The following is a 19,441-nucleotide window of genomic DNA, read 5'->3' as shown; positions in this document are numbered from 1 at the left end:
GGTTTAAAGATGACTTCAGGGGATAGTTTTGGTTCAGGGTATCTCAGGGCAATAGATTCAGGGGTTACTGTAGTCTTAATGGGTCCAGAAAGTCTGGATTCTTAGGGGTTTGAAATTTCATTCCAGATTTACCCCCCTTTTGATCAGGATCCATCTATTGAGTCCATGATCAGAACATTCAGTAATTGTAGCCGGGCCCTATCCAGTTCTGCTGGTCTCATCTCAGGTCACAGGAGACAGTAGTTCATGGAGGCAATTAGAGCTGTAGTCCAGTTCCTTCGCTGATTCCTGGGTCTCCTTTTTCTGCTGCTCCATGCGAGTAGAGGCCAGTGGTATCTTGGATGGCTGCTTGCAAGATTTTAAGACCCTAGACATTACTCACCAAACTAGGAGGTAGAACAGAAACTGGATTGTCCCATGAAACCATGATCCTAAGCTGTCAAACCAAGAAAACGAATCCCATGAGGGTTAGGTTGTAGCTAAGTAGTATCAACAGCTGTACCTCTTGTTGGTTTGTTTTTGTTTTGTTGTTGTGAAAAATTATATATGACATCACATTTGCCATGGCACCTTTTTTCCGGCTGTAGCTTTTAGTGATATCAGTTACATTAGTCAAGTTGTATAACCATTGCCTCTAATTGATGTCCGTTTTCCCTCACCATAGGCAAAAACTCACTACTTCCCAGAGAATGATTCCCTCCCTCCTGCCCCTGGCAACCACTAGTAACCACTGGTCTCTATATATTTACCTATTCTTATCCTTTTATGTAAGTGAGATCATACAATATTTGTCCTTTTGTGATTGACTTATTTCACTCAGCGTAATGTCTTCGAGGTTCTGCCGTGTCGTAGCATGTATCAGGACTTCGTTTCTCTTTATGGCTGAGTTGTATTCCATTGTAGGTATGTACCACGTTTTCTTTTATTCATTCACCTGTTGATGGGCACGTAGGTTGTTTCCACGTTTTTGCTATTGTGAGTAGTGTTGCAGTGAACATAGATGTACGTATGTCTGTTCGTGTCGCTGCGTCTAGGTCCTGAGGATATATACCTAGGAGTGGAATTGCTGGGTCATATAGTAGTTTCGTTTTTAATTTTTTGAGGAATCACTACACTGTTTTCTACAACAGTTGTACCACTTTACATTTCTACCATCAACAGATAAGCATTCCGATCTCCCCACATCCTTGCTAGCATTTGTTATTTTCTATTTTTTTTGATCATTGCCCTTCTTGCAGTGGTGAGGTAGTATCTCATTATAGTTTTTATTTGCATCTCTCTAATGGCTAATGAGGAAACCCTGCTGGCATAGTGGTAAAGAGTATGGCTGCTAACCAAAAGGTCCGGCAGTTTGAATCCACCAGGCACCCCTTGGCAACCTACGGGCAGTTCTACTCTGTAGAATTGAGTTGATGGCAGTGGGTTTGGGTTTTTTTGGTTTAATGGCTGATGATGATGGGCATCTTTTCATGTGTTTGTTGGCTGCTTGCATCTCCTCTTTGGTGAAGTGTCTGTTCATGTCCTTTGCCCTTTTTTCGATTGGGTTATTTGACATCTTGTTGTTGTTGAAGTTTTATGTATATTTTGGTTATTAGATCTTCATTGGATATATGGTTTCTGAAGATTTTTTTCCCCAGTCTGTAGGTGTCTTATTACTATTTTGGCAAAGTCCTTTGATAAAGGTAAGTATTTAATTTTCATGAAGTCCTTGTGATCTATTTTCTCTTCAGCTGCTTGTGCAATTATTGTGTTTGGCAGTCTGTCATTAGAAAATACAAAGTCCCATAGCTTTGCCCCTCTATTTTCTCCCAAGAACTTTGTGGTTTTAGGAGCCCTGTTAGCACAGTGGTAAGCGTTCGGCTGTTAACCTGAAGGTCAGTGGTTCAAACCCACCAGCCGCTCTGTGGGAGAAAGATGTGGCGATTTAACATTTAGGCCCTTGTTCCATTTTGAATTAGTTTTGTGTATGGTATGAGGCATGAATCCTCCTTTTGACCCTTTTTCAAAGGAATCTTAATATGCTATAGAGTCTCCGCTTGATTTGGAAAGGCTGTTGTCTTTGGACATGTTCTCTATAATAAAATCCGGTGCTGTCAAGACTTCTCTGACTCATGGCGAACCCATTTGTTACAGAGTAGAATTGAGCTCCAGAGGGTTTTCTTGGCTGTGATCTTTACGGAAGCAGATGGCCAGGCTTTTCTTCTGTGGTGCTCCTGGGTAGGTTCAAACCACCAACCTTTCCGTTAGTAGATGAGAGCAAACCATTAGCTCCACTCAGGGAGGCTTTGTCTGTCATAGATCTGTGAGTCATAAAGTGATCATTGTCACTTGCTTCAAGTTGATTGACACAAAGTTGAGTGCAGCTTGCTTTCACTTAGTGAAAACTTGGGAGAATTGTATTTCCCAAGTCTTCCCCGCCCCCAGGTAAATACAGAGTTACCTTTCTTGCTGTGTAGGTTTCATGCCATTTCTTCTTTGCTCAGGACCCTTCCTCCCCACAGCTTGAGAGATTTAGAAACTTTGTGTTTGTATGTTGTTGCAGATGTTAGCTGTGCTGATAGCAACCCTGTTGCCTCTTGCTTTCTGTTTACGTGCCACTTCTTTCTGATGTTTGACTCAGATTTGTTGACTCTTGGGGTCCTACCTGGGTTTCAGAGATTCAGAGAATCGTGGATGCTTGGGATGGAATACCCTCTTCCTAGGGCCGGTAGTTTTCTGATTTGACTTTGACTTTGACCATACTCTCTTACCTGTATTCACACACCGTCCCCTCCAACACACACACGCACACAGAAGAGACAGCTAGATCCAGTTCACATTCCTGGGTTTTTCTGGCCTTTGTTCCTTGATTTCTGCCAGGCTGCTGGCAAAAACTCGACTACCATTGTGTCATCCTCATTACTTGCCTTTTTTCTTCCCAACCTCCCAGTTCACTTTAAAAAAAACAAAAAAAAAAAACAAAAAAAAAACTTGTTCTTAGTATAAATAACTTGGCTTTGCATGTACTTCAGCTGGAGTTTTTTAAACTGTGGAAAATATGCACAGAAATTTATGTGCATCCGAATTTGCATAAGGGGGCTTTGTAGAGCACATTTCTGTATTCGCTTTGACTTGTACTAGTTGACGAAAGTGCGGCTGGACTTTTCTTGCTGGTGGTCGGCTTTTTTCGTATGAAAATCAGGTGGGCGCTAAGATTGCACGTCTCGCTCCGCTCTTCCTGTCTTCGCAGCATGCTTGGTGTACCTAGACGTTGGTTTTCTGAGGGTCCTGCACATCCAGGCCGCTCAGAATTCCAAAGGCAAGTCATGAATTAATATCATCTGATACCAAAGTGCAGCTGAGAAATATAGGAAATGTGAAAATCCGGCTTTGAGGAGGCATGGGTGAATGGGAGGACGACGGTCATTTCACGTGAGATCTCTCAGGGGCACTTTGGTTTTCAGACAGAGGCTGTTAGGACGCCTCGCTGTCTTCAGTGAGTCTCTGGGTTGGTCGCTGGCTTTTGGGGCTCATCCCTCTCCAGCCCATCTGTACATTGTTGACATTTGATCTTGTCACTCATTTGCCTAGCCTCACCTGACTTCCTTGCTTATGTCTTGGCACCCTGGTGGCCTTACCTTCAGCCACTCCTGTTCCTACACCACATGAAAATGCTTGGACATACGGAGGACAGCCTGGACAGCTTGCTCTCCTTCCTTCCTAGGAATGCCACCTCTGTTGAAAGGACCTTTCTACGGCTTACATGGCGTCTGCTCTCGGTTGCCTTCCCCTGTCGACTTCAGTTCAGAATGAATTGCTTCTTTCTAGATGTTATTAAAACAGTTTGTTTAACCTTTACTAAGGTGGCACAGTGGTTAAGAGTTCAGGCGGCTAACCGAAAGGTTGGCAGTTCGAATCCACCAGCCGTTCCTTGAAAACCTTATGGGGGCTGTTCTACTCCATCCTATAGGGTCACTATGACTCGGAATCAACTTGACTGCAACGAGTTTTGTTTTGTTTTGTTTTTTTAATAGATATTTTAATGTGCATTTCTCTCAGTCAAAACTCTCCCTGGCTCCCTCCTTGCTTCTGCAACAAGCTTGCATTGCATGGCCAGCCGTGATGTCTCCTACCATCCCAAAGGCTATTTCTTGTCCTTGGGACCTTCTCCCTGTGATGAATCTCCTTGAAGCTTTAAGGTCTTCCTATCCTCTGAGCTCTCAGGTGTTTCTCCTGGCCTGGGATACTTTTTGCTTCTCCATCACCTACCACATCCTACCTATCTCTTGAGGGGCAGCTTAGTCATCCTGTATAGTGAAGTCTTTTCTGGTGGAGTCCCCCTTCATTGAGCTCCTTTTCTATGGGAGAAGCTTGGAGTGTATGCCTTCATGTTCTCTGTGTTTATTACTGTGGGTTTCTCAGTTTTGTTGAGAAGGCTAGGGACCACTGATCATATTACTCCTGTATTTCTCATTGCAGTGTATGTTAATGCTCCAGAATTACCTGTTGATTGTTTAACAGAGCTCATTCAACAGACTTGGCTCCTTTATTTACCACTCAAAGAAAAGCTGAAATATCAGAGAAGTTACAAATTAAAACTGGAAAGATTTAGGAAGACCTGTATGTAGGAAGTTGATTGCCTTTGATACCTTCTTTGAAAGAAGCAGTTGCAAAGCAAATACAATGAAACTGGCTCTGAGTATATATTGCCCTCTCCTCCAAAGAAATGCATTGCCTCTGTGTAATAGGCACTCTGATAATTTGATCCAAACTGGATTTAATTAGTCTGGTCTTGAGGGCTAGGGGCGGTGGTGTGACCAAGACTAAAGGACTGGGCGGACTTTCAAGCCTTTTCGCAATCCTTTTCCTTAGTACTTAGCAAGAACTACCTTCAAAGCCCAGATTCTTCTTTGTGGTGGTCCATGTTTCTGCCTCTTGTGAAAATCATAACATTTCCCTAGGCTTTGAGCTTTACTGTTAGGAGGAAAAGCTCATTGCTAACTTACAGCGCTGCGAGGTGACCTCCCTTCAAAGTGACTCTGCATTCGCCTATTTATAGATGCTTTCTCCTGTGCCCTTCTTAGTGGCATGCAGCTTTCAGCGGGCCAACCAACCACCCACATACTTCTTTTTTTTTTTTTATTGTTGTGCCTTAAGTGAAAGTTTAGAGTTCAAGTTAGTCTCTCATACAAAAATTTATACACACACTGCTATGTGACCCTAGTTGCTCTGCCTATGCTGTGACAGCACACTCCTCCTTTCCACCCCAGATTTCCCATGTCCATTCAACCAGCTCCTGACCCTCTCTGCCCTCTCATCTCGCCTCTGGACAGGAGCTGCCCATTTAGTCTCATGTTATCTACTTGAGCTAAGAAGCACACTCTTCACAAGTATCATTTTATGTCCCATAGTCCAGTCTAGTCTTTGTCTGAAGAGTTGACCTCGGGAATGGTTTTAGTTTTGTGCTAACAGAGAGTCTGGGGGCCATGTCTTCTGGGGTCCCTCCAGTCTCAGTCAAACCTTTAAGTCTGGTCTTTTTACTAGAATTTGAGTTCTGCACCCTGCTTTTCTCCTGCTCCATCAGGGACTCTCTGTTGTGTTCCCTATCAGGGCGGTCATTGGTGGTAGCTGGGCACCATCTAGTTCTACTGGTCTCAGGCTGATGGAGTCTCTGGTTTATGTGGCCCTTTCTGTCTCGTGGGTTACTACTTTCCTTGTGTCTTTGGTGTTCTTCATTCTTCTTTGCTCCAGGTGAGTTGGGACCAATTGATGCATCGTTGATGGCCGCTTGCTAGCTTTTAAGACCCCAGATGCCACTCATCAGACTGGGATGCAGAAATTTTCTTAATAGACTTTGTAATACCACTTAACCTTGATGTCCCCTGAAACCACAGTCCCCAGAACGCTGCCCCTGCTACTGTGTCCCTCAAAGCTTTTGGTTGTATTCAGGAAACTTCTTAGCTTTGGTTTAGTCCAGTTGTGTTGACTTCCCCTGTAGAGTATGGTGTCCTTCCCTTCACCTGAGATAATTCTTGTCTACTACCTAGTTAGTGAATTCCCCTCTCCCTCCCCACCCTTGTAACCACCAAAGAATGTTTTCTTCTGTGTTTAAAGTTTTTCTTAGGTTCTTATAATATTGGTCTTATACAATATTTGTCCTTTTGCGACTGACTAAATTCACTCAGCAAAATGCCTTCCAGATTCCTCCATGTTATAAGATGTTTCACGGAATCATCGTTGTTCTTTATCGTTGCGTAGTGTTCCATTGTGTGAATATACCATGATTTGTTTATCCATTTTTCCATTGATCGACACCTAGGTTTCCATCTTTTTGCTGTTGTGAACAGTGCTGCAGTGAACGTGGGTGTGCATATATATTCATGTGATGGCTCTTATTTCTCTAGGATATATTCCAAGGAGTGAGATTGCTGATCATACGGTACTTCTATTTCTAGCTTTCTAAGGAAGCGCCAAATCGATTTCCAAAGTGGTTGTACCGTTTTACATTCCCACCAACAGTGTATACGCCACACCCTCCTTGAGCCCAATGGTCAGATACCACCCAGGTCAGTTCCCGCCTCCCTGAGTCCCAGCCTAGAGCAGTCCTGAGAGCCCAGGTGTCTGGACGCTGGTGTGAGATGAGCCTGGGAGGACAGCCTTTCCGCAGCGTGTTGGTTCTGATCCCAGACTGCTCGGAAGCACGGCCAGAGGTGTAAACGTGCCTGCCGTTTGAGGATAAGCACATTGTTTTAGGTCCTAAGTGGAGGCCACGAGGGCTCAGTTTTCTTCAGGACGAGAGGGGATTCTGTGTCATTTAACATTAGTAACCCAAACCAAACCCATTGCCGTTCAGTCAGTTTTGACTCATGGCAACCCTGTAGGACAGAGTAGAACTGCCCCATAGGGTTTCCAAGACTGTAGTCTGTACGGAAGCAGCCTGCCACCTCTTTGTCCCTCGGAGCAGCTGCTGTGCCACCAGGGCTCCTTTTAACATTAATAGTTTTTCCCCCTTCCCCCACATTGATCAAATATTGTCTTACAACATGTTTGAGTGATATGGGCATTTTTTTCTTCCTCTTAAAATATTTTTGAATCCACTTATAAAATGAAATAAATTCCCAGGGACACGCGCTTGTTTTTAAATTTGGCTAGTTATAGCTGTACTAGTAACGAGCCACCTGTGGTCCTCAATTTAAGATCCACCCGTCTTCCTTATTTCAAGATGAAAACTTTGAAAACGTCCCTTCTCTTGGTACAAATATTTCTGGATGTTAGAGGCTAAAAACAGTTGTAGTTTTCTTGTGACCTACTTTTTTGAGTTGGAGAATGCCTGCCTAGGTTGTAATATATAGTGTACATGGTTTCTCATGTATATTTATATTTTAAAAGGAGAGAAATATGTGAAACATGGCCCATAATCTCTCCCCACCCATCCTGAATTGGCCCTTGTGTGAAAAAGGTTGTCAGCTATTGGCTTTGGCTGTGGAAAGAAGGTTGGGGGTGGGAGGTATTTTAGTACCAAGAGAGAGACTTTGGATCACAATTGTAGTGATAATTTAACTAGACCTGCGCTGTGGGATATGGCAGCCACATGGACCCTTGAGCACTTGAAGTGCCTCGTCCATACGGAGGTGGACTGTAGGTATAAAATGCACACAAAATTTTAAAGACGAAGTACCAAAAAAAGAATTGCATGTTGAAGTAATGTTTGGATATATTGGGTTAAATAAACTACATTATTAACATTAATTTCACTGGTTTCCTTTTACTTTTTGATGTGGCTACTAGAAAATGTAAAATTATGCATGACTCACATTTGCGGTTTGCGGACAGTGCCGACTTGGATGACAGGTGGAGCTAGCGTAGTTCTGATGTAACGGTGCCATCGTGGTGAGAGAGGGGACCTTTAGGGGGTGCTTACGGGAGCCTCGGGCATATAAAATTTGATGGGCAGTGTGTGCTTATGTGCTTTTGTATAAGATCGTGCAGATTTTTATTTCAAATACCCATTGCCTTCATAGCACATTTTGAAAAAATACTGTTAAGAGTTTATAACACATTTTGCTGTTTTAAAGTCTTTCCTGTGTGTGTTTCTTGGGCTCCTCCTAGTTTTGTATTTGTTTGTACTCCATATGGTTAGGTAATCACAACCATGTAACTTAGAAATATCTTATGCACATGTGCTACAAGTCTGGAGTATTCATGATGAGTACTCATGGTCTGCTCACCTTAGGCTGTGGAATCTGGAGGAATACAGTGGGGCAGTTAGACGTAGAGACGGAGCTGACTTCCCGGTCTGTGCCCGCGCAGCTGCTCAGGGCCGAGCACAGAAGCACTTGGTTTAATGCTCCGCTGTCACTGTCTTGAAATTCTGCAGACTGTTTGAACAAGGGCCTGCTCTTTGATTTTGCTCTTGAATCCAGCTGGTCCTGGGTACCGTTACCTCAGAGTTGATAGCAGTGTGTTCAATTGGGACTGTGCAGAGCATAATTTACCTGCTTGGATAGAAAATTGCTAAATTTGAACAGTTTTATATGAATAGAAGGTTCTGAACTTTAAATTCAGTGATGTTCTTCCTGTCATTCCCAGTTTTACTGCTCATCTGTGGGTAGGACAATCAGCAGTTCCTCTCTGGAGAGTTCTCATAGTTTATCTCCAGCTGTTTGTGGTGTTACTATTTTCTGAGCTTCTGCTGGAAAGTGATACAGTATGTTACGTTCTTCTTCTGTCATGTTGAAAGAAAATGCTGTATTATCAGCTTGTCCAGAGGGAGTTTCTGAACTGACAACAGTCTTGCCCTGGCCCGCTTTCCCTCCATTTTCTGTGACTGTATGGTTATTTTGAATATACTCTTTGCATTTTTGAAGACACAGACTAGAATGACCCTCAGTGTTTCCCTTTGTGAATTACAAGTAACGAGCAGTGGCTTAAACCCAGAGCAGCGTAACCTGGAGACTGGTTAGAAATGTAGACTCTCAGGTCTGATCCCTGAGGTCCTGAATCAGAATCTGAGCGTCTGCGTTTTGACAAGACCCTCAGGTGATTCTCTGCCCATTGCAATTTGAGAAGTCCTGGTTTAAAGCCCACTGATGTCAGTGGTGGGCACGTTTATTGAACAATAGCTTCCACTTACCCAGGGTCTGGATTGCCCAGACTCTGTCCTGGGCCTTTCTGGTGCTTTCTCATCGCCTCCTTATAGCCAGTTACTTGTGAGGATACTGAGGATGCAGACAGGCGAAGGAGCTTTCCCGAGGCCTCAGGGCCAGTGAGTAGTGGAGTCCACATCTGCTTAGATACTTAATAGTCCTAAAAAGGTTTGGGGGAAACCTCAGAGACAAAAACGTCACTTTTCTCTCAGAGACAAAATGTCACCGTTGAAATACAGGCTTCGGTATCATGAAGATACGTTTCAGTCAATCTGGAGGGTCTTTAGTGAAAGCAGTTGATCTGAGATGAGCAGATTTAGTCAACAGACGCCTCCTTTGGTCCTGTTTTGTGCACCTAAGATTTGATTTTCACTTGGGTCTTCAGTTCTGGGGAGGGCAGACGGAGAACAGCAGGGGTCATCTGCTGTGGCATCGGGTGACAGTTCACTGCCCAGTCATCTGCTCACCTAATCTTTAACCGTTTTGAAAAATCCCGGTTTGAACTACTTAATCCCGTTTCTAAATAGCTCTGAGACTCGAAGAAGGATGGAGGCTAGTTTGGTTTTGCTATCTCCCTTTTCGTCTTACTGATTTAAAAGCCTGTGTTTTAGTTCGCTAATTCACTGAAGGAAGTGTGTTCTCTTCTCTCCCTGAATCCTATTCAGGACTAGTCTGAGGTGTGGATTTAAAGTGTATTGATTTTGAAGTTCTGGCTCCTTTCAGTTTGTCTGAGTTTCTTAGAGTAGTCACATTTAAAAAAGGGCTCTATTTCACCTCAGGGCCCTCGGCAGTTGAACTCTGTGACTGTTGTTTCATACCAAGCTGGTAGGTCACTCATTTACCCCTGCCATTGGTTTCCAGCCAATTTGCTATTTGGCTAAAAGATAAAATTCATAATGTTTGCTTAAGCTGTCTACTGCAGTTACATTTTATTTTATTTTTTATTTATTGTTGTAGTTTAAATGAAGGTTACATTTCAAGTTGGTTACATTTTATTTTTGAGTATACTCAGTATAAAGAAAATTCACTGTGGAAATCTGTGTTTCAAAGTGTTCTCATTTTGAAAAATGCTATTCTTAATTCAGGATAGTGGAAAGTGAAAGGAGTGGGGCGTTTTATAACTGATAATTGTTAAACAAGTCCTTTTCTTGTGTTTAAATCTCATGTTCAAAGTAAGTATACCGAAAGACAGAGTTCCAGGCTGGGGGAGTAGAGGACTTGCGTTCATCAGGTAGGGATGTGATGGCTCCACGCACTGGAAGATGGCTTCATGCTGACTGTCACATGGCCCGGGCAGGTGCTGGGGTTGCAGGCAGCTTTCTTCGTGTGGTGATTTGGGAACCAAGGTGCTTTCCATTTTTCAGCTCTTCCATCACTCAGTGCCTTTGTCTTCAGCATCCATCCAGGTTCAGTGGAAGAGCACAGAAGTTCTCGTGTTTCATGTCCCACTGGAGAAGACACTGTCACGTGGCCATCCCTACCTGCCAGAGAAGTTTGGAAACGTGGTCTAGTTGAGTGCCCGAGGATGGGGGAGTGGGTTGGAAGGACAGCTAGCTGTCTGCACCCTAGCAGCGCACAGCACAGACTATTCCCACGCAGGTTATGATGGCTGTGGGGCAGAGAGGCTTGTGGATTCGGGAGAGGGCAGAAAGAAAAGCATCAGTGGAAACTCTGTATTTCCTCTTGAGCAGGGGACTGCAGTCATTTTCGGTAAAGGGCCAGATAGTAAATTAGGCTTTGCAGGCCACATACGGTCTCTGTCACATATGATCTTCTTCATATTTTTGTTTTAACAACTCTTTAAAAATGTAAAAACCATCTTAGGCGCCCAGGCTGTGTCTGGATTTGATCTTTGGGCCTCAGTTTGCCAACCCCTGCTCTCAAGGATGGCATTGCCTGCTTCCTGTGTGCTGGGTACTTAAGATGCTTTAGCTCATGACAGCCAGCATTTCATAGTTAACTTTAAGGTTGAAATTTTGGAAGTTGGTTTTTACTTGAGGTAGATAACTTGTATCTTGATTCATAAGTTAGAAGTGTGACTTAGTTTGGGAACATTTGTAGTTTGTTGCCACTTGATTGATATGAATGAATGTCCTCTTCGTAATCAGCTAATAGTGCTTTTAGCTCGATATCAGATTTGCTTTTTTGTGATTTATTTCTTAGTATTTTTCATTACACTTTTCCATTATATATAAGATTACAAATAAAAAAGACTTGTTACTTTAAATGAGACTTAATTTTAAAAAAGGCTTCAGGCTAGATTTTTAACTAGTCCAGTTTTCTGACTTGAACGGAGAGAATATTAGAAATTGTCAAATTGGGTTTACAGGCCAAATTCAGTACATTAACCTGAGGACGTCGGTGAGTGGGGCGTGGGAAGGTGTTTGAATACGCCTGGTAGCTTTTCAGTCAGTTACTTTGCTGCAGTATTAAAAGTAGGTAAACTGAGTTATTTTGTCTATCTCTAGACATGCTAGGATCAAACTTTCAGAGGCCAGCTTTGAAGACGAGGCGGGCTGACGTGAATGATTAGGTTGTTTCTGGAGTTCTTTAAGATGATTTTCTACTTCAGCTAGATGAGCGCTCACATGCCCATCAGCATCCTTGGAACCCGGACGAGGCCTGTGACAGCGAGCTCCCCTTGTCGGTGCACTGCGTGGCACCGCTGCTTGGTCATCAGGAGCTCTGCTAGGAAGTGTGGGAGAGAGCGTAGAACACACAGAGAAGGCAGCCACGGCGCTCCCACAGGGCGGAGCAGACTGCACGACAGCCGCTGCCGTGGGCCCAGACAGGGAATGGCTTCTCTCCTTCCGCTTCGCAGGGAGGGAAGCCCACCTTTTCTCCTTTACTCCCTTGGTTTCCTTTCTTTTGGTAACCTATCTTTTGTCTTTTTGCTTGTCATTTTTTTTTAGGATAAAATAGTGTAGTAAAATTTTTTTTGCTTGCCGTTTTCTACACATCTGAAACCCAGGAAAGCTTTACGTATAAGGGTTACCCCCACTGACATTTTTCCAAAGTAATTTTTTTCTGTTACATGTAGATCATCTTTGCCCTTATTTCATTTCTAATTGTATTAGAAGTGGGTTGCTCTCTTTCTTTCTTTCACTAGCGAATGTTACCTTGACCCCCAGCGGCCTCTTCAGGGCTGCCCCTCCCTGTCCTGGTTTTGGAGGAGAGGCCACACGTTAGCCTGGTGCTGTGGGTGGTTGTGGAACGTGCTGGGAGTTGTGACACGGCTTCTCTAGCATGTTCTGTGACGTCTTCTGCACATCATTATCAGCCTAACCATTACGTGGAGAGGACAGCTGTGCCCTCGTCCATTGTGGACTACGGTCGCACGAGCTTGTGTGGAGGGTGCACGTCACTCGCGGACTCCTCGTCAGTAAGGTATAGCGAGTCTGATTTAGGTCCAGCGTCGCCGTCGGGTTTCGTGCGTAAACACGTCTTGGTCCCCCTGTTGCTGTTAGTTGATGTGAATGTATTGCCACGCGTTTCTGTTGACGCATTTAAAGATGTTCTGGACAGGGGCAGCTTTTACCACGCTTCACCTGTGATGATATTTTTATCCAACACTTGTTTCCTAAGGAGTTCTTCTTTTAGCTTCCTTAAAACTCTGCTTATGTTTTAAATAGTATGGTCCTACACTCAGTAAAGTCCAGGGTTTGATGCCTGTGTGAAGTGGACATGCCTTTATAGACCCTTGAGTAACCTGTTGTGGCACACACGCTTTTCTTATCTGTTACTGGATCGATCGGTATGATCTCTGGTGTCAAAACCTCTTGCCCTCTCTGATCTTTATTTTTAAAAGTGTTTTTGAAACAAACCAAATCAAAAAAAGTTAGCTGTGCCTGTGCTGTGTATCTCCAGATCACCTAGGTTCTTCTAGTGCAGGCTTTTAATGCGCACACGTAGATATTAACAGGCTTTTTGGTGAGGTCATGACGGGACACCACGCTAGGTGGATGGTGACACTGCACCCAACCTGTAGGTTTCCATTTTGGGGTGATGAGCCAGTGTGTGTTCTTACCAGACCCTGGACCAGGGAATCTGCAGTGGTGAGTGTCTTTGACTGATAGGAATGGTTGTAGCTTGTCAGCATCTTGTCATTGGTCAAAGGGCCTTCGAAATTGTCTCTTCATGGCAGCCTTCAGATTATATGGTGAACCCTGTTCTTCTTCCTAGCTGTAACAAATACCTTCTGTAACTATAACTTGAAGAAAATAAACTTTCTGTTTTCATTGTTGAGGGAGAAGGGAAGGGTGGGAGGAAGGTGGTGAAGGAGTATGTATGTGGCCTTGTGGAGTGATTGTTTTGATTGTCAAATGTTTTTCCTAGTAACTGAGGAGAATGGTCTCTCTAATTCCTCAAGAATTGGGTTCCAGAATTGGCAGAGGCTTTACCATTTTATGACTTTAAGACTTGTAGCTATGAGTGAAAGTGCTAGCAGTGGCCCGCAGTGCTGGTTTGTAGTGGGGTTGGTTGAATTCTTTAGTATTGTGAAGAGTGCTGGACACTTAGGTCTCATTACTTCTCATGTGTTGCTCAGGTTGCATTTCAAGAAGATGTTAGTTCATGTAAGAATGTGTTCTTCATCCCTAAGAAGTGGTTACTTTCTCCCTTCCCCAGAATTATATTCCTAACAAGGTAGGATGGTTGAGTTACTTTCTCAGGTCAAAATCATCCCAACTTTTAGCTTTAAGCATCTTCAAGTCAAAACTTTTTTGTTATCAATAAAAGTCTTTTATCTTTTTTCCTGAGAAAGTAAAAAAAAATCCTACCAGTTTTGCTTATTAAAGAAGTGTTTTAGAGGTTCAGTATGAAATTTATGTATGTGGGCCAAGTTGTCGTTTTAGACTGTAAAACTTAACTGAAATTTGAATTATGGAAAATGAAAATGTGAAGTTGAAATTTGATGAACTACTCTTTGCATTTTGTTTAGACCAGCATGTTTTGGAAGTTTGATCTTCACTCATCATCCCACATAGACACACTTCTAGAAAGAGAAGATGTAACACTGAAGGAGTTAATGGATGAGGAAGATGTTTTACAGGAATGTAAAGCTCAGAACCGCAAACTTATAGAGTTTCTGTTAAAAGCAGAATGTCTCGAAGATTTAGTCTCATTCATTATAGAAGAACCACCTCAAGACATGGATGAAAAGATCAGATACAAGTAAGAAAATTCCATCTTCTCTCTCGGGTGGGAGTAAAGCGAAGAGGGGAGAATGTTAGTGTGCTTGTTGTCAGTGCCCTGGTGCTGCTGTAGACCATTGACAGAGTGGTGAGATGCTCAGGACTGAGAGGCTTAGTGGAGACATAATCCATTCGCCAAAATGGAGTCTGGTGAAACGACAGGATTTTAACAATGAGTGTCATTTTTAAATCAGTCAGGAGGCTTCATGGAGGGGCAGAGTCCTTTATAAACAGCCGTGACAAGTTTCTTTAAATAGCAAGATGATTCAAGGTAACTGTTTTCTCTACATTGCAGATAGGAGGATAGTGATGATGTGGCTGCCCCAGATCACACAGCAAATCTAAATCAGATTTTGGGCCATGAAGAGCATTGCTGATAGAACAGATCCTAGCCTTTTGCTGACTGAAAATAAGGGTCTGGTTCTTGGTGGGCATTAGTGTAGCTCAATTTAAGTAAATAACTCCATGGATAACTTTAGTGAGTGGATGTAGCCGTCACTGGTCTAATCTGCTTACAGACGGAACAACAGTGAAGTGAGAATCCTTTATCACTTAATGCTTAATGCTTCTTATTCAAACCCCTGGAACAAAAAGCCATTGATTAAATAAACTTAACGGAATTAAATAAATTTAATGGAAATTAGGAAGAGCTGTGGCTTTTAGTAGAGTCTCCTTTGCCCTTTCTCCCCGTCTTTCCCGCTTTTCAGACATGTTTTCATTTCTGGGGCAGAGTTCTGCTATCAGGGAAATAGTACTTATAATGCTTTCAACTTGCTGGTGGCTTGTGTCTTCGAAGATGTCATGTTCTCTGCCAGCCATTAAAATTGACAACTAGCATTCAGTGAAAGCTTCGACTCAGGTCAGTATCCTAAAAAAGAAGAAGAAATCATTTGGCAGCAGAAATACCAGCATGTGTTAGAAAATGTCCCACTTTGGAATTCCCTTCATAGCACGTGGGTGAAGGCCTCTGGACAGGGGCGTACTCTGTAGGAGGCAGTGTGGCGTAGGTCCGAGAGCGTGGGCTTTGGAGCAGGCAGACCTGCAAGGACCGTGTAGGCCCCCATCTTAACAGGCTCTGAGAACTTGGCGAGTTACTTAACCTTCTCGGGTCTGTCTCCACGTGTAGCATGAAGCTGTTTCTTTATCTGGCCAAGAGAAGGCACGTCTTATGTAAAGGGCTTACGTTACCAAAAAGGAGTGGTGGCTTTTTTCCCTGTTACAACACAGCTTGGCAGTTTATTGTGCCGCTTTTGAAGCTGTTTGTGAAGCACTGTTTTGTGCCACCTTGAAGTTGGCAAGAGCCAGTTGTGCCTCACTGGACACAGCCTCTGGCTGGCTGCGATTGAAGGGGCCTGACTTGACTTGGGCAGAAGCGTTCTCTGCTGTGCTTCTGGTGAGGACAGTGTAATGACCGTGTGCAGTGTGCGCTTGAGTGCCTCGAGAGCGAGGCCAGCACAGAGGGGTCTTTTCAGGTGGGACCTGGAAGCTTTTCAGGGTTAAGGTTGGTGGTAGTCATATAAGGAAGTCTAGACTAGTTTTATAGTTTCTAGAGTGATTCCTGTGTTTTGCAAACTTCATAGTTATAAGTTAAGTACACAGCTGGATTGAAGCCATCATCGTTTTAACTTCTCAGTGACCAAAATGTTAGAGATTTGCCATTTTAATTTCAATGACAGGCGCTCTTCATTTTAAATGAGTTAGTAGAACTTTAAATAATAGATCATTATAAATCCAAAAGCTAAGACTACTTGAAAACGCTTCTAATCTGATGTATTCTGGGGTAGGTTTAATAGACATGGCATGTAGTTGTCATGTGAGATTCACTGATTTAACACACACTTGTTAAGTGTCTAATGAGTACCAGGCTCTGCTCTGGGCATTGGCATTACTGTCTAATGGGGTGAGCTGGATGAGGACGTGAACCCACTGTTTGTCAGATAAGCCTCCAGAGAGACAGAGAGCATGATAGAACAAGGACGCTGCGAGTGGTGAGGTGGAAGAAGGTGCCACCTGTTCAGGGACGTGCAGGGAGAGAGGAGGGTGCTGTGTGGGTTTGGGGAAGGAGCCTTCTAGGCAGAGGGAACAGCAGGTGCAGAAGCCCTAAAGTGCGGTGTGCTTGGTGTCCTCAACAGCAGGGCAGCTGGGGAGGGGGCAGCATTTTGAGTAGGGGAGGGAGGGCCGGGGATGAGGTCAGAGGTCGTGGGGGTGGGAGGGCAGGTCATGCAGGGCCCGCAGGCTCTGGTCAGGACTTGAGCTTTACTCTGGATGAGACAGGAAGCCATTGGAAGGTTTCGCGCAGCAGTGTAGACAGTGGCCCGTAGGAGGACAGGACCGCTCCTCTAGGTGGTCAGTTAAGAGGCTGCAGCGACAAGCAGAGAAACAGACGATCTTACAGCAGACCTGACTGGGGAGAAATGGTCAGATTCGGGCTTAGTTGACACAGAACTGAAGGGATTCCCTGATGGCAGAGGGATGGAGTGCAACAGAATGTGAAGTCACGAATGGCCACGAGGGGTTTGGCCTGGACCTTGAGGGCTGAAGGGCCTTTTATGGCACTGGGGATGATTGGAGGAGGAGGAGGAGATTTCAGAGGGGACGCCTGGGAGTTGGAGTGTGACCGGTCCAGCTTGAGATGCCCGTTAGACGTCACGTGGAGAGGAGGCGATGATGAGCGGGCAGTGGCTGTGTGAGCCTGGGGGCAGGCGGATGGCGTTTAAAGCCATGAGACCAAGTGAGATCACCTGGGGGATTGGTGCAGGTAGAGGAAAGGTTCAGAGACTGAACTCTGAGACCACTGGGCGGGTCACAGTTCCCACAGAGGGACCTAGAAGGAGTGGCTAGAGGTACAAGGAGAGCCTGGAGGGCCTAGTGTCCTTCGACCAAGGGCATCTGCTTCCGGACAGCAAGAAGGGACGGGGGTCAGTGCTGGCGTGAAGGCCAAGCAAGACGAGGACTGAGAATCACGGCAGCGTCGGGCTCGGTGGCCACGCCTGGGCAGTGTCTGTGGGGTGGTGGAGGTGAAGGCCTGGTTGGCATGCCTTTGAGGTCGAACTGGAGAGAAAGCAGAGACAGCTCTTTCACATAATTCCCTGTAAAGGGAGCTGAGAGAGAGTGGTGGTAGCTAGAAGCAGACTTGAGTCAGGAGAGGGTGTGTGTGTGTGGTTTTTTTCCCCTCAGTGGAAGAAATAATGGCACGTTTGCACGCTGGTGAAAGTGCTGCAGGACACAGGGACACAGTAGTGTCCAGGGAGAGGTGATCTGGTGATGCGCGCTGCTGGAGTAGGTGGGAGGGGTGGGATCCAGAGGCCAGTGGAGGGGTGGCCTTGGCAGGAGGAATGGGCCCAGATGCAAGGCAGGCCGGGGTGCAGGAGAGCTGGACCAAGGATCTAGTCGAAGGTGTGGCAGGGGAGGAAGAGGAAAGGTCCTGCCGAGGTTTGGGTAGTGGGATCCTCAGGTGTTGCAAAGCGAGGTTCATGTTGAGGAGGGAGTAGCTCCAGCCTGCCCAGAACCAGAACTCTCAGCCTGTTATGTAATGCCCAGGCCCGGCACACTTGCTTTGCTGGTTAGAGCGAGCCTGAGTCACCTGTGGGACGTGAACAGTCTACAGAGACGCCCAGGCCCTCCTCTAGACCTTCCACGTCCAAATTCAGAGCCTGCAGCCAGGATCAAGAACTACCTGTTACTAATCTTTTGTTTGCCAGCAATTTTCAAATTGGGCCAGTTGAGGAATACTCCTTACCCCGACAATAGCAGCATTTCTGCAGCTTTATAGTAGAAAATAAAGAAGAGTGCAGGCAGCTAGCATGCCTGCCAGGCTGTCTTCCCGGTGTTTTGTATGTTTTATCCTCCCCAGGAGATAGGACTATTGTTCTAATGTTGCAGATGAGGAAACTGAGGCCCAGAGAGGTTACATAACTTGCCCAAAGTTACACAGCTTGTGAGTGGAGGAGGCAGGTTTTGCACCCAGGTGGTGTGACTCCAGAAGCTGCACCTCTGACCCCCACGTTCTCTGCCCCTGGGGTAACGGTGCATCTGTGAACTCACATGTTCCGTAAGTGAGAGACCCTTTACACTCACCAAGCCACATCGTCATGCCCACACACCCACCAGTGCTGGTGGTGCAGTGGTTAAGAGCTCGGCTGCTACCCGGAAGGTTGGCAGTTTGAATCCACCAGTCGCTGCTTGGAAAACCCTGTGGGACAGTTCTGCTCTGTCCTGTAGGGTGGCTATGAGTCAGAACTGACTCAGCGGCAATGGGGTTTTTCTTCCCTACAAAGGTCCATTTTGGGACCTTCTCATGCTGCTCAGCCTTCTCCCCTCACTGCAGACCTTCTTAGGTGCTGTGGCTTTCTGGTCGGTTGCCCATTGCCACTGTGAGTTGGGCGGGATGGGGTGGGGTGGGGGTGGGTCTCAGAACAGCAGCCCTGGCCTCAGAGTGCTGCGTGTGCCCTGATCACGTAGGTTCCCACCCACAGGCCTCGCCTCTCCCGTCACACAGCTGCTTGTGGCTGTTTTGTCACCTCCCTGTCCTGGTCCGCCTTGGAGCTTGCCACTCCTGACAGCTAGTTGGGGTTCTGGACCCAGGCTGCTCTCCAGGGAGGAGTGGCAGAGTAGAGCAGGGCCTGTGGGTCAGGTGGAGGGCAGGCTGGACGGGCTTGATGTCTCCGTGGTTACTGCTAAATCGGGCACTAAGTAATAGTTGCAGCAAGTTGAGAAAAAGGATCTGCCCGTTTTTCAGAGGGGGTCTGAGTGGGGTGCAGGTATTTCTAAAGCTGTGGCTCTGAGAAGAGCCAGTGAGCATATCCAGAGCAGACGGCATGCTGGGGAGACGCCCGGGTGGCTTGCTGTACCCGGGAAGGTGGGCGTGAAGAGCAGGTTTCTGCCTGGGTAACCCAGACTCAGGTCTCTTCTCCACTTCAGTATGTAAGGGTATCTCATTCTTTTAAGATGTAAGAAGGACTGAACGCTTGATAAGGCTCCCAGAACAACACAAAGTACCATTTGCAAGCCATCTAAAAATAGAGATGGCTGCCCAGGTGTCTACAAGGTGCCCACAGGTGCTGTGTGCAGCACAGTGTCCTGGGAGCGGCGCCCCGCAGTTACCCAGTGAGTGCTACCACCAAC

General features: G+C 45.4%; 1 protein-coding gene across 13 annotated transcripts in view; it reads left to right on the top strand.

Annotated features, from left to right (window-relative positions):
• Positions 1 to 19,441, top strand: part of PPP6R3 (protein phosphatase 6 regulatory subunit 3) — a 148,478-nt gene that overhangs the window by 60,177 nt on the left and 68,860 nt on the right. For 12 of the 13 annotated variants that reach the window (XM_004383640.2, XM_023738141.1, XM_023738140.1 and 9 more), the window contains one exon: positions 14,065 to 14,297. In XM_004383640.2, the coding sequence (XP_004383697.1) occupies positions 14,071 to 14,297 (227 nt within the window). In that variant the 5' untranslated portion in view covers positions 14,065 to 14,070. Of the gene's footprint in view, positions 1 to 14,064; positions 14,298 to 19,441 lie in introns of those variants that run through there. The other variant, XM_023738145.1, reaches the window with a different exon arrangement.

Source organism: Trichechus manatus, unplaced genomic scaffold, assembly GCF_000243295.1.
Source record: "Trichechus manatus latirostris isolate Lorelei unplaced genomic scaffold, TriManLat1.0 scaffold00113, whole genome shotgun sequence".
Classification (NCBI taxonomy): domain Eukaryota; kingdom Metazoa; phylum Chordata; class Mammalia; order Sirenia; family Trichechidae; genus Trichechus; species Trichechus manatus.
Note: the sequence above shows the minus strand (reverse complement) of the source record. Positions and strands in the feature narration are given on the sequence as shown.